The sequence below is a fragment of the Manihot esculenta genome, chromosome 13 (genome assembly GCF_001659605.2).
Source record: "Manihot esculenta cultivar AM560-2 chromosome 13, M.esculenta_v8, whole genome shotgun sequence".
NCBI classification, from domain to species: domain Eukaryota; kingdom Viridiplantae; phylum Streptophyta; class Magnoliopsida; order Malpighiales; family Euphorbiaceae; genus Manihot; species Manihot esculenta.
The window spans coordinates 1,719,683-1,735,780 of record NC_035173.2 but is presented as its reverse complement, the minus strand read 5'-3'; the positions used below and the strand labels follow the sequence as shown (position 1 = coordinate 1,735,780).

Genomic DNA, 16,098 nt, shown 5'->3' with positions numbered 1-16,098 from the left:
AAATTTAACATATTTCATATATAAAAATATTAATCACAAAATTATTTTTGTTTGAAATAAAATTCTTAAAAGAAGGAAAAAACCCAAATATATGATTTGTGAAATTATAAAATATTTATTAATAAATTTGAAACAAGTCTAATTTATCTTTGCTTTAATTCCTAAACTCAACAACAAAATATTATGAAAAAATATCTCAATAATCATTAATTTGATTAAAAGTATGCATTTTTTTTAATAAGCTGATAATTAAATGTGAATTAAAATTTTAATTTCGATATATTCCTTCAAATTATTATATTATTTTATTTAAATAAAAAATGAATAAAAGGAGAATATTCTGAGGGCATTTTAAGTGAATTAAAAAAAAATAAAAGAAGAAAAGAAATTGATTTGATTGGCAGCGGATGTGTCCAAGGAGGAGTACGGAGGGAGGAATCGCCTGTTCCTTTTGCGTATATTAGTGGGGTCTCACAGGAGTCCACGTGGTCATGTTTTACCACGAATTTTTACAGATTACTCCCCCTCTAATTATTACTCTTCAATCAGATCCGGTTTTTTCGGATTTCTTTTTTAAAATGTGGTTTTCCTCCACAATCAACGATGAAAAAATATCTCCTTTGTGCCACGTGATTGAACAACACGTGTCACTAATAGCACGAATGTTTGGACATTAACTAACAATACCGTATTATTCCCCATATTCTCCTCTCAGTGTGCCACGTCTCGGCATCCTCTGCCTCACGATTTAAATTGATAATTAGATTTTACTAATTGACCCTTTAAGAAATTAGGCTGGACTGCCTCTAAATCTCACTTTATTGTAACACAATAAATTAATATTTTATTAAAATTAAAAATTATAAAATTTACATTTATATTAAAATACAATCTCAATGATATAAATTTTAATGGTTAATTTTATAACCTATAATATTTATTACATTATTATTAATTTAGTGTATCATCTTAATTTTAAAAAAATAATATTTTAGAAATAGACAATAATTTCCTGTTTAGATCATAACTTACATCAAAGTGGGGTCTCTTCTCGTGTGGGACCAATTTTTAGATTTTCAAAAAGGCAGAAATGGGCAGAGAAGGTTGTGTTTGACCATTTGCTAATTATAAAAGATTTCATAAGGGTTGGATTTGGAACCAATTTGTCTCTTCAATTGGAAAAAAAAAATAATAATAAATCCACCCCTAAACTCAAATTTATAAATAAACTAGAGTTTCAAAATTATTATTTTTTTATTTTTAATAAATTTAATTTCAACAATATCAATTGAAATAACTAATATAATTCCTTCAATTAAATTCATAAAAATTAAATTCAATGATTTTTTAATAATTATATTATTTGGAATAAAAATTACATTTTTTATAAGAATTTATTAATTTTTTTCATACATCAGGAATTATATAAAATAAAGGAATATGAAAAACCAACTAACTATTACATTATTGCAAAATCATAAGAGAAAAAAATAAAAAACTATTTTGGAAGATATATAAACATCGTATTAAATCAGTATTCCTTTAACAAAAATTATATCAATTTAATTTTTTTTTAAAGCAAAACTATTGGTTGTATTAATAAAATTTCATAAAATAGAGAGAAATGTCATCCCAAATAAAGAGACGATCGTATCTAATAAAGCCAAACTATGAGCAATTAGAGTGGCATGACGACGAATCTATTTAACAGAAATATCAGTTATAGAATCTAATAAAAATTTACAATCATTCAAAATCAAACACAGTTCAAAAAGTCTAAACGTGGAGACTGAATAGTTTGAACACTGCAAACAGTTCATAAGAATATAGTCATTAAAAGGTAAAAATTCAGTTGCAAAGAGCAAACTGTGACGCAGAATTAAAACTTGAACAATTGCCGGCGTATCATTACCTTCTGAGAAACCAGAAACACTACGTTGAAATATATCCTCAGAGTTTTCCACAACAAAACCGTAGCCAATAAAATCTTGAACTTGAAACAAAACCCCATTAACTTGACAAAATCAACTGAAATTGTCTAAGGTTGATACAGGCTTGTCGGTCTCTGGTTCCGACGAACAGGTGCTCTGATAAAATCACCCCGACCAAACTTGATATTTTTTTTCTTCAACGTCAGCCGCAAATCACATAAAGTCTCCATATGACCCAGTTTCCCACATAAATAGCAAAAAATAGTCAATTTTTCGTATTGAAACTTCATAATAAACACAGTACCATCATCTCTAATAAACTTCTTTCGCCGTTTCAAAGGTTGCCGAATGTCCAAACAAACTTTAACTATCCTAGGTAGGGGTGAGCAGTATTCGGTTCAAACCGAAAAACCGACCGAACCGAACCGATTTGAAAATTTAGTTCGGTTTTTTATACATTTCGGTTCGGTTCGGTTTTTAATTAGAAATTTTGGTTATTTCGGTTCGGTTCGGTTTTGATCAGAAAAAACCGAAAGAACCGAACTGAACCGATTAGTGATAATAATATATTTTTTCAATAATATAGAGAAATTAAATCATATTAAGATTAAAATATTTTAATTAAATTTTAAAATATTAAAAATAAAGTGTAAAAAATAAAAAATTATTAAAAATCAAAATCGATAAAATTAAACCGAATCAAACCGATTCGGTTCGATTCTATTTCTGATCAAAATCAGTTCGGTTCGGTTTTCATAAATACTAAAATTTCAGTTTTCGGTTTATTCGGTTCGGTTCGATTTTGAACCGAACCGACCGAATGCCCACCCCTAATCCTAAGGCTCGGCGACATAACTTGTATCTCCTTCTAAACAAGCAGGAGACTGAAACAAATATTTTTTTTGTCTCTAATTCCATAATAGATACTCTTTCTAAAGGATGCTATAAATCTATCAAAAAGGTTTGCATATTCTGAAAATTGATTGGATTGTATGCGAAAAACATTCCCACCATATAGAAATCATAAGTGACGATCGGAATATTCCTGGAGCTCTTAATAGGGATAACAACATCTTTTTCATCGATAGTCAATTAACGCGAAAAGGAGAAAAAATAAGTTAGATTTAAGAAAAAAATAAAGACGAAAGCATCGAGTCACGAAATGACATAGAAAGAAACTTATTTTAAACTGATTTGTATCCTTCCTTTGTTGTATCAATTTAATTAATGGGTATGTATTAAATAATTTGATCATTTTTATATTTGACCAACAAATTTCCCATTTGGAGACTACCATATTGAAATTAATTACTGTAATTTATTATAGATGAATTTAGGGTTAATTACTATTCAATTTATAGTTTTTAAAAAATACTTTAGTTTATTTGTATTCAAAAAATTGTTCACTACTTTAAATATTTATCAACTTTAAGTGTCAATAATTAACTTTAAATCTCAATAATATTAATTATAGATATTACTTAATCTTTATAGTTATAATTTTTTTTTACTATCAAGTAAATAAATTGATTAATGATTTATTTGAAATAAATATTAAAGAGTTATAATTTATGAAATATAAAAAAATTTAATTGAATAATTTTGAAAGGTCGATAACTTAGTGTTTTTTTTAATTTAAAATTCTGATTAGAGTCAGCTTGAAATCAAAAAAATTAATCAAATTAAATTAATTTTAAAATTTAATTTAAATTTTATTTATATCAATTCAGTTTAATTTTATTTAATGAAATTTATAAAACTGAATCAAATTAATTAATGATCAATAATATATTATTTTAATAATATAAAAAAATTAAATCGTAATAAAAATTAATCAATCAAATTAAACTGAATTAAAAAATTAATTTAATTTCAATTAATTTATATTTAAAATTAATTTATATAAATATTAAAATTTTAATTTTTAATTTATTTAATTCAATTTCATTTTAAATTCAACGACTGCATACCCACCATTATCCTCGTAAACCTCATAGTAATTCTCCATGAATTTATTTATAACGTTAGTTGTATTGATAAGGACTAGTCTTTCCGCATCAAATTAATATTCAAACCATTGGATAACTCTCTTTGACCATTTAAATCGAATACGTTATAATTGACCGAGAAAAGAGATTTAGCTTCAGTTTATTTCACAGTAAATATATTTTTCAAAAAAAATATTTAAGACACTTTAAGATAATTAAATAAAAAATGTTTATAATTAAATAAATAAATAATTAATTTTTTATATTTAAAAAAATTTAATTTTTTATTTTATTTATTTTTAAAATAAAATTTCAAATCGAGAGAGTAAAATCTAAAATCTCTCATGAAATTTATCACTATAATTTATTTTTTTTACTGTTATAAAAAATAAAAATAAATATTTTTTTTTACATTTTTATAATTAAATTAATTTAGGGAAACAAACAAATCTTAGTGTCTATAAAAATTATTTTAATAAAAAAATATCTATGAATATTATACTATTAAAATGAAATAAACTAAAATGTAATTTATTAGTAAGTATGTTTAAATAAATCTGAAAAATTTTAATTTTTAAATTTTTAACATTCTTTTTAAATTCGAGTAAAGATGCTAGGTAGACCAAGTATCGTGTGTAATACAATGTACATATTTGAGACGATGTACATATTTTAGAGTCACGTGCATATGAACGTTCATCTCTTTATATATTAAATAAATTATTAAATTTAATTTTTTAAAAAATAATTAAAAATATATATTTAAAATTCGTATAAAAATATAATATTAAATATTATATAAATTTATAATAAAAAATAATATACTCTTAAATTTAATCTAAATTTAATAAATAAATAAATACATAAATGTTACCCGGAAAGTGAGGCATCTCAAAGGAGCACTAGCAAAAATGGAGGTTTACCTCCCATGCAAGATACGTATAATTACATTTCCACCCTCCAATCATCTGTTGCTTTCCTCGCTTTCAATTCACTTAAATAGCCACCTTTTTTCTTATTTTTCAACTTTAATATAAAAAATAATTTTCAAATTTGATTTTTTAATAATGAAATACATATATATACTACTAAATTTTATAAAAAATACACTATTTAAAAATTTAATTAAAATAATTTCACAATCTCCATCCACAAGTAGCATAAATTTTTTAAGATATTTCACATAAATTATTAGAATGTGCAATTATATTATTATAAATTTGAGCTCCAATAAGAACGAATTTTATAATTATTATATAAAATATTTACCTACAAATTCCTATATAATTATTTAGATTTTAACGTAAATATTTAATCTAATAATTATAATTTATTAATCAGTCAATCATCAACGAATGTTAGCTTCATTAATAAATACATTTACTTTTTGACTTATCCATATAAAATAAATATTATATTTTAATTTTAAAATTTTAAACTATTTAATCATCAAAATTTAAAAATTTATAAAATTTAACTAAATATTTACTGTCGAGTAAAGTCGTGAGGATATGTATTTTTTTTTATATTATAAAAAAATATGAATATAGATGAGGAGACTTCCTTAAGTTGACTACCTATAAAGTATTGATAATTTTTTTTTTTTTTTTTTTTTTTGAAAATGTAGGACCACAAGATAGACATGAATATGAAAATGGTGATGGTCCTGTGATGGGGAAGCAGAAGAAGCAAAAGACATGGAGGACTTGCTTAATTTCTTATTATTTATCAGTCAAAAATTAAAAATATTCTTTTGAGTAATAAAGCCAGGCATCCTCCTTCTAACATGCGGCTCCATGATGTATGGAAGAGTGAAACAAACCAAAGTTGACCCACTCATGATCATGTTGTTTTGATGATTTTTTTTTTTTAAATCGACTTCACTGGATTTTGATTATATGCATTGAATGGTGTAAAAATTTGCTTATTTTAGTTTAAGAATAAAATAATTACTATTGATATTCTGAAATTTAGAGAAAATAGAATTTCGAGTGTGTAAAATTTAGTCTAGAATCATATTTCTTTATCTTATTCATTTTTCCTTTATTATCTAGTGACGTATAACCGCCATCCGACCACCATACCATATGTTTTTGTCGTATTCTATCCATTTTCGTCAAGCGACCATTTAATTCCTTTTCGACATATGTGCTGATAGGGTCGCGGTAAAAATACTCTTTCATTTTCGTCACATCAAACGAGTTAGGCTTTTTTTTTACAGGTTCCGATTATGTTAATGAATAAAACTGATTAGTGAACTCTAATGTGTTTTGAATCTATCTAACTCATCAATCATGATAAAATTATTCATTAAATTTATATGCACTAATTGATGTAAAAAATTCTTTATTTTAGTGAGAAGTGAAGATTCTCATATTCATGAAATGAAGTTTGGAAGATGATTTTTTTAATATTGTATTTGATTAATTATAAAAAATTTTTAAAATTTGATAAATGAATAGTGTTTGGAAGTGTATTAAGGTTTAAATTAGCATGATGGTTTCTAATTTGAATTTTTTCCCCTTGTACCTTTTTGGTGGGTGTTATAATTAGTTTCAACGGCTACAACTAGTATGAGGAAGTCTCAATTGGAAATACTGTGGATTAATTAGGTAATTTCTATTTAATTGCTCATAATAATGATTGCACTTGGGTTAAATGGTAGGGTCAGCGTCTTAGCGGGTAGCATTAGTAAACATTAGCGACAATTAGCTTTAAAAAGAAAGAAAAGAAAATAAATTAATAAATTAATCAAAATAAGAACCTTAAGTAATAAATAAACTACTAAATTAGATTCTCTTTCAATCAATTCAAAGAACAAAATGATTATTCGGATAAAAATATTTTAAATTTTTATACCTTTAGATAATTTCTATATGATTGAGGTGTGACACTCAATTAAAACTGTTATATGAGTATAATATTTATTTTTTATTAAAAATTAAAGAAGTAAAATATAAAATTTTTTAAATTTATTTAAATGCACTCGTTATTAGATTAAATCTGTGAATGCATAAATATAATAATTCTATTAGAATTATTATTAAAAACGATTATAAGAATATGTAAATAAGTTGATATTTGCCAGGGCTCTTCCAATATCCAGATGCACAGAAATTAATTCAACTTTTGGCTTTCCTTCCCTGGCATATATGAAAAGATCGTAATTCTTGCATTTTCAGACAAATAAGGAAATCAATGGAATTGGTGGTTACAACAGTTGTTCTTGCTTTAGAATATTTTTGAGAAATATTAGTTATTGCAGAGATTAGAGAGGTACAGCAATTTCCTATCCTTTAAAGTTAAATTTTGATATAGTGACCGATAAACATTCCAATATGATTCTTAAATTATTGCTCTGCTTGTGGTATTTTTTTATAGAACTTTTAATTTTCAATATGATTCTTAAATTATTGTGATATTCGATTTAAGTTAAAAAAATCGATAAATTTGAATTAATTTAAAAATTTGATTTAATTTTTTATTTATTTTGATTCGGTTCGATTTTTAATTTTAAAAATTCTGATTATTTCAATTCGATTCTATTTTAATAAAAATCAAAAAAATTGAATCGAACCGATTAGTGATAATAGTATATTATTTTCAATAATATAAAAAATTATATAAAATTAAAGTTAAAATATTCTAATTAAATTTTAAAATACTAATATAAAAAATAAAAATTTTATTAAAAGTTTAAACCAATCAAACCGAATTCGATTTTTATTAAAGTCGATTCAATTCAATTTTTATAAATATCAAAATTTTAATTTTTAATTTAATCAATTTGATTTAATTTTAAACTGAACCAATGAAATGATAACCTCTATTCTGCTTATGATATTTTTTAATAAAGCTTTTATTTTTAAAAGCATTTGTCGAAAAATTCTTACTCCGACTAAAAATAGAGATTTTAATAAAATTGTAGTAAAAGGTGATTTTGCTACGATGATTAATGCACTCAAAAGTGTTTTACCACGTGTGGTTATTCAAGATGTTGTTGAAGGTTCAAGACAAATCGCCCAATTTCTTCGAGCAGTCAATTTCTCCTGGGTCAGAAGATCTTCTAACCAGGCAACTCACTATTTGTATAGGAAATTCATTAGCGATGGAGCATTCAAATGTAGCCACGCGCTTTAGTAGAATCTTGTAATCAATGATTTGCTAACTTAATGGCTTTTAATGGATATCTTCATATCTTTGAAAAGGAAAGCAAAAGCAAAGTTGATATTAAAAATTATTTTCTAACTAATATTTTCTCTTAAATTAATATAAAATAATGTGTTTTTTTAGATTATTTCAGAAAATATTAATTTCCATGTGCAAAATTTAACTGAAAATACTCATGACAATAAATAGAGAAGAGAAAAATGATTATATGTTAAATTGACTTAATATATATATATATATTTTTAAAATTATTTTTAATTAATAAAAATTAAATTATTTTTTGTTATTATCTAAGTCTCGTGGTCGACTTTTTATTTTCTAAAATTTTAATTTAATTTTATTATCAAATTAAATTCTTTTAATTAAATCATCCAATCTGATATGATTTTGTTTTTAAATTGACCAATAATAATATTTATGTATTATTTGATATTAATTAATTAATTAAATGAATTACAACAAAACCCATCAAATATTTGAACTTATAAAATTATTATTAAATATAAATTAATCATGTCACCAATAATTTATCAAAAAAAAAAAAATTGAAATAACTCCATTTATTACTAATTTTACTTAAAGTTAAAAATTTACTAAGATGGGGCAGCTTTGTTATTTTAGTAATATCTAGATGATAAATTAATAAAATTTATAATATGAGTAGTAATAAGTAAAATTACTATATTTTTAATAAACCATAGGTAATTATATGATTAAATAATGTATAATTATAAAATAATTATTTAACTTTATTTAAATGTGATAACTTTGAAATTAAAATTTTAAGCACACTTGAAAATAATTAAAAAAATACAACAAAATCAAGTAAAATTGATTAAAATAATAATGAAGATAATGACAAATAAAGATTTGAAAAGAAAATGGAGTGGAATGGAAAAGGTGGGGCAAAATTGAATGCTTCATAGTAAGGGATTGTGTCCAAGTTCTTTGCACGATAAATAATTTTTGTCTTGAAAAAAAAAAAAAAAAATAATGCATTTCATGAAACCATTGGATTGGGAACACCCACAATGGCTGCCCTCAGCAACCACACATGTGATGTTTACGGCATTAATTAGGCTGTTCGACGGAAATCAACGATAAAATTATTTCGTTTTTAATTCAAGAACATTAACAGCTGGTTTGCCCGAGAGGTTAAGGGGGAAGACTTAAGATCTTCTGCACATAAGTGCGCATGGGTTCGAACCCCATAGCCAGCATTTTTTTATTTCATATCATTATGACAAGAATGTAGTCTAACTTTTATGGACCCAGTTCAAAAGTCCAGAATTGACATAATTTATTCCAAAAGAAATCTTGTAAGGCCTATCCCAAGTTGGTAAAGAAGGACGTCTGTAAGCCCAAATGGGCCCATTCAAAGCCCGGTCCGGGTAGCCACCTGCTTGGTTCTTGGCTTCTTGCCCTCGGCACAAGAAACCCCCCTGCTCTCTACTTCGATATCTATTGCTTCTCCGAGCAATTTCCTTCGTTACTGTCAAATCTTCGGCCTCTGAGCTTTCAGTCTCTGCTCATTCTCTTCTTTTCTGATCACTATCTAAGGGTACGTTACTCTCTTATAAGCTTCTCCTCTATTGATCTATTGCTAGGGTTTATATTCCAATCGCAATCCGCATCATATTGTTTCTCATCCGATAACTTTAGTTTTATGCTGTTAGAAAATTTTGGAAAGCATAACATATGAGGATTTCAATTCCAAGGTTTTTAAATTCATACGACCCTAGATAATTAGGTATTTCATTAGGGCGTTTCTTTCAGGTAGAGATTGAAGGTTTTGTTTTTTGTATATCACTTTCTCAGCCAAAAAGTAGATGGCTGGAGATTGTTTTGGTAAAGTTGGACTAAATTTTGAAATTTGGTTGTTTTACTTTGTCTTAGATCATGAAGCTTGACACTAGTGGTCTTGAATCGGCTGCACCGCTCTTTGGAGTGACTAGCGAGCTGGTTGATGGGTTTTCTACCGTGCCTTCATTTGAGCTTCCCGTTACTACTGATGTGAGTTTTAATTTGCTTGTTTTTCTTTTACAATCATGGAGAGGAGAAGGAATTCTGTATAAGATGGGATTTTCGTTTTCCTATCTCAGTTTGATGGGTTCCAGAAGGAAGCTATACAAATGGTGAAGCCTGCCAAGGGGACAACCACACTCGCTTTCATTTTTAAGGAGGGTGTCATGGTTGCTGCTGATTCTCGAGCTAGCATGGGAGGCTATATTTGTAAGTTATTTCTTAAGTTTAGGACATTAGCTTAGGTTATTCTAAGTTAAGTGTTATACCTTTGATTTTTTTTAAAAAATAAATGTTTCCTATTTGAATTCTCAGCATCACAGTCTGTTAAAAAAATCATTGAAATCAATCCTTATATGCTTGGTACAATGGCTGGAGGAGCTGCAGACTGCCAGTTTTGGCACAGAAATCTGGGCATTAAGGTAATTCATTTTTGTTGCTTTCTCACTTATGAAAGTGAAGAGGGTGATGCTATCTTCGGATTGGATTATGTCCAACTGAAAATTGTACCTAATATTGTAGGCTAGCAGTTGTCTATTATAATCTTTGTATGAATTCCTCCTTTGTTTTGCAAACTTCTGTGTTTTATAAAGAAATTGGATTATTGTTCTTTGTTGACCTGCCAGGCAATTGCAGATGTAGACATTTATTTTATAGTAGAATAGATGGGGAACTTCCGACAGACTGTAGCCCAGAATATACCTACACCCTGTTGCATGCATTTTTCATGACCGCTTGATTTACATCTTATGTAGGACATGCATATTGTTCGTTTTGTTTGCACACTAATCTTACTTTTACATCATTATATTTCTCCAGGAAACGTGTAGTAATGCTTTACTATCAGAGAGCTAGATATATTGAATTGCACTCAGCAACTAACGAACCTACAAAAATTGTAAAAAATAGTTGAAACATTTTCTAAAATAAGGAGATGACTACAAGCATTTTAGCTAGATGGTCTTCCCTCATTTAATTTCTGTCAGCAACAAGTGGGGAAGTCTGATAATATTGCCGTTTCACCTAGGGACAATCTCTGCTAGCAGTTGATGGTGGATTTGTATATCCAGATATGGTGTCCGTTAAAAGTATCACTCAATCATAATTAGCCTAACACTTTGTTCACATTAAATGAAAAAGATAAATGTTCATATTTTTAACCAATTGACAATTATCACTTGGGTTCAGCTTAACTCTAGTTACTCTACTCACCTTAGGCTCAAAGTATATGTGTTAATATTGGTGTTCTTTTTCCAGTTTCATCCTATTTAAGATAAAGTTCCTCTGGAAGTGTGTGATCCTTGTTTCCTGATCACCTAGGATGGAAACTACTTTTAGTGCCTAAATTTGTGCTTAGGTGTTTGCTTTTGCATATGATTGGATATGAAATCACCAGCATTATTCTTCCTTTAATTCATTTTATTTTAGGATTCCTTTGATAGTCATTTTATTTGTTCTTCAAGTGCTAATGGAAATTCTTTGGCATGATTCAGTGTCGGCTACATGAATTGGCAAACAAGCGTAGAATTTCAGTTACGGGGGCATCCAAGCTTCTAGCAAACATACTGTACTCCTACCGTGGAATGGGTCTTTCTGTTGGGACCATGATTGCTGGATGGGATGAAACGGTAATGACATGGAATTCACCATATGTTCGTGTTTTTCTATTTTTAAGTTGCATAAGCTGTATCTTCTGGCTGCAGGGACCTGGATTATATTATGTGGACAGTGAAGGAGGGAGGCTGAAAGGAACAAGATTCTCCGTTGGATCTGGTTCCCCATATGCTTATGGTGTACTAGATAGTGGGTGAGTTATTTTATCTTTTACCAGTTTTCCTTGAAACATTGTCAAATGGTTCACGATGTTTTGAGTCCTTTTTCAATCAAATGATTTTCAATTATTTAAAAATAAGTTTCTCTTTCAAAGTACAACTTTATCCTATTTACTGGGACAAACTGGTATTGCATTAGTTTTGAGATGCTTGATTGCGAAGCTTGAAAATGTGGACAATAATGATGAAATGTCAAGAAGCGGATACAAATTGTAAGATGTTATTAACCTGTTTTTAAGTTTCCTGAGGACTTGTATTTCCATTAAAGAGTACCGGTGAAAAAAAGAGTTTAATAGATTTTGAAATTGGTAAGACACATTGTGGGATGGTTATGGAGAATGTACATGGCATAAGAAATTAGGTAGACTATCATTTCAACTTCTACCATGTGGTTGTGTCACAATGAGATAGTTTCTTATGAACAACTCACAATTGGTGGCCACTGACTTGAAATTCCAGCCACAAGTCAGATAGATGCACCCCATACCTCTTGTCAATTCATCAATTTTCAATATTGCTTGTTTTTGGATCTTGCCTTATCCAACAACATTACAGCATTCTCTCATTATTAAATTAGTTTACTGGAGCAGTCGAGCTGAATTTTTTTTTTTAATGGTTCCCTTGTCTTGCTTTCATAGTAATGTGATAAATTGTTGATGGTTGTAATGTAACATGACACTTCAGGTATCGATATGATTTGTCAATTGAAGAAGCTGCAGAGTTGGCTAGAAGGGCTATTTATCATGCTACATTCCGAGATGGAGCCAGTGGTGGAGTTGCTAGCGGTACTCTCTCTCTCTCTCTCTCTCTCTCTCTCTCTCTCTCTCTTGTCTGCAGGTGTGTGTGTGCATGTGCACACCTATACTCGTTTGTGCATATCTGTATGTGTTTCAGATATGCATACATGAATATAATTATTGATGTATACATCATGCGGATAATGATTTAATCTGGCTCCATCATGCTTTAATGAGTTAATCTGGATTAAATTTGTATTTGTAAATCAGTTTATCATGTGGGACCAAATGGATGGAAGAAGCTGTCTGGTGATGATGTTGGTGAACTCCACTACAAATACTATCCAGTTATGCCCAGTACAGTGGAACAGGAGATGGTTGAAGTAGCAGGGGCATGAGAATACTTGCTCAGGTTGGACACTTGCCCCCTCAGCCCCCCGCCCTTACATGATGTCTGATTCAGATGGCCTGCAGTCCATCTTATGTATCTGAAACTGCTAACTATTGGTGTTCTTTAGTTGATTCCTGTGGAACAATTCATGGGTTGATGTGGCTTGTTGTCAATGCCTTGAGAGTATTATTTGCTATTATCTTCCCATTATACAATTCCGTTTCTCTTGACCATTTTAAGGAAAAAAAGGAAAAGAAAAAAGGGTTTTTGCAGTAACTTTATTGCTGGGTTTTAGAAATGTTACTTAAAATTCTAATTTGCATATACCTGCTTCACCTTAGATTGTATGTTGACTCGGGTATCTTTCAGGCAATGAGTAATGATGTATTAGTAATTAATGATATAGATTTTTATGCACTCTGCGTTCGAGAGGTGGGGAAAGAGGGGGTGAGAAAATAGGAAAAAGTTGTGCAAGGGGGCTCGCAAATTTGCTTCTGAGCGTGTGGATTCCACAGTCCCATCTTCTCTTCCCCTCCCCAAATGAGCCGGCGTTGCCGAATTTTGTCCAGTGAGTTGCTGATGGTTTCTAAGGAATACACCCAACAAAGCATGAAATTGCAAATTTGATTGCTGGTGCGTCATATATTCCTTAATATTTGTGGCTTTGTGACCTCAATTTCATCTCATATTTGCCATGGCAAGGATATATTTATGGTTAAGAACTCTCTGAATGATTTGGGCATTCGGTTGTGGGGCAACACAATGCAGACAAAGGCTTTCCTCGACAGATTCTCATAAATTGCCATGCGTCTTCTCAGGAGAAGGTGGGACCTCAACAAATGATTAGTACAGAGAAAGGTGTTATGTAGGCCGGCCAAGGGCAAGTTTCGGTTTGAAACAGATGGTTCAATTTGATTTGCAAATCAAATTGAAATCAGTCTGATTTGGAAAAGTCGAAAACCGTTTTAGTTTTTTGATAATTTTGGTCCAATTTTAAAGTAGTTACAGCTGTAGTTTTAAACAATTTTGATTTTGATTAAAGTTTGAATTTTAATAGTATATGGATCAATTTTAAGTGAAATTCTATTAGATGATCGATTTCGGTTCAATTTAAAAATCAGAACCAACTAATTGATGGGGTCTCAAATTTAACTGATGGCAAGTCTTAGCGTTATGAGAACTATTCTATATGCTTAGGTAGACCCTGTTTCTATTTTATGGCAACGACATAGTGCAATGAAGGATTACTGACCTAATTTTACAGTATTTGGGACCCACTTGAAGAACCAAATACCAATAAATCAATTACATCCTCTCAAATCATCCACAGTAGAAGAAAAACTCATCCCTTCAATACAAAGTATTTGATACTTCTGTAACTTTTTTCAACCCTTTCTATTCCTTAGCTGGGAATGTACCTCTCATTAGGACTCTTCTATGTTGTCTCTTACTATAATAACAAAGTGATTCTACTTGCTTGTCCGAAAGAAAATGATTTCCTTCCATAATTTATCCATTGAGTACATCTTGCATATTGATAAAAATACAATATCTTTATTATTGTTTATTTATGAAGTTATGATAATATATCTATTGAGTATAATAATATTGTAATTGTATACCAAAATTCTGAAATTATGTACAAGGAAACATTAATAAGCAAACAATAATACAAGCTGGAAATATCCCTTTTCCCACTCTTTCTCTCTCTCTCTCTCTTTTCCTTTGTTAGCTTCTAAGCATGTTTTCAATGATGGAAAGTGGGATCTAATCATTTTGCTCTTTTCCATTAAGCAATTGCATAATCATAATTAGAAACCCACTCAGCTTTTACTAGGAGTCAAGAAATCAAACAAGAAGAAATCAAGATTAATGCATGAAAATGTGAAGCATAAGTGTCAATGAGATTATTATGTTATTTTCTAATCAAGTTGGTGTTGGTTACATGAAAGAGATTGATCTGAAAAGTAACCTCCGATCTCAGACAACCTATACACTAATCAATATTGGATTGTTTAAGATTTATTATGTAATCAAAAGCAACATAATGTCTTTCTCAATTGTAGCTAAAATACTTATAATTTGTTCATTCATTTAAGTTTATTAATTACCGAATATATCTGTTTTTTAGACAAAAGATTACATTAATCACTTCGTAACGATATAATTGTCACTAATTATTAGTTTGACAATAATTATTAGTTACATCGCTTAATCTATATACGATGAGAATTTACATAAAATGAAATCTATATATTGATATTAAGATTCCATATAGATTCGATTTATATAAAAATTGACCAATTAATATAATATGCATAATAATAATAGCATATCACTGCCAAAAAAAATAGCATTCTCAACCGACAGTTGGTGTTGGTTACGACTCATTACTGTAATTGAGCTAAAAGGACAATGCTATGAGAGTTTTACCTAGCTGTTTTTTCTAGTATCACTTGCCCTTCATGCAAAGGCAAGGCAAGTGTATTGAATTAGCACCAAGTCCTTGTCAATGTATATTATCTACCTGAGAAATTAAAGATTAGGACAAGAGAGTGTTAATACTCGGTCGTTTTATTATAACAATTAATAATCCAGGATTTAATTCTAATTCCCTTTTTAACTAATGATGCAGCTCCATGAGTGGGATGTACATGAACCAATTTATCTCAGCAACAAACCACAGTGACGATAAGATGCATAATAGACAAATTTGTATTCATTTCCAACAACAACAGAAATTTCATTCGTTTCCAAGCCACCAAAGGCAAAAGGCAGAGTTGATTAAAAATATTAAATTTTTTATTTTAATTCAAAAATATCATAAATTATCATTAAAATATTAAATATATACAAATAATACTAAATAAATTAAGTAAAACCTAATTTAAACTTTTTGGCCACATTTATACATTTTACGAACAAATTTAGCATTTTAGCAAACCGGCAAAAAGAAGAAAACCCGATGACCCCAAAATTACAAGACCCATCACCATCAGCGCAATTGCTTTTCTTCTACTCCCTTCT

The 16,098-nt window shown here is 28.7% G+C and overlaps 1 protein-coding gene and 1 non-coding gene across 2 annotated transcripts; both read left to right on the top strand.

The window, feature by feature from the left end:
• Positions 1-9,226: 9,226 nt before the first annotated feature.
• Positions 9,227-9,309, top strand: TRNAL-UAA. Its single transcript has one exon. It is a non-coding gene; the product is annotated as a tRNA-Leu (tRNA).
• Positions 9,310-9,490: 181 nt separating this feature from the next.
• On the top strand, positions 9,491-13,347 carry LOC110630506 (proteasome subunit beta type-5). The gene is made up of 8 exons (XM_021778029.2): positions 9,491-9,650; positions 9,986-10,102; positions 10,192-10,321; positions 10,427-10,533; positions 11,605-11,739; positions 11,815-11,918; positions 12,628-12,728; positions 12,951-13,347. Exons 2-8 carry the CDS (start codon positions 9,989-9,991, stop codon positions 13,076-13,078), a joined length of 819 nt encoding a protein of 272 aa, XP_021633721.1. The 5' UTR covers positions 9,491-9,650; positions 9,986-9,988; the 3' UTR covers positions 13,079-13,347.
• Positions 13,348-16,098: the final 2,751 nt, after the last annotated feature.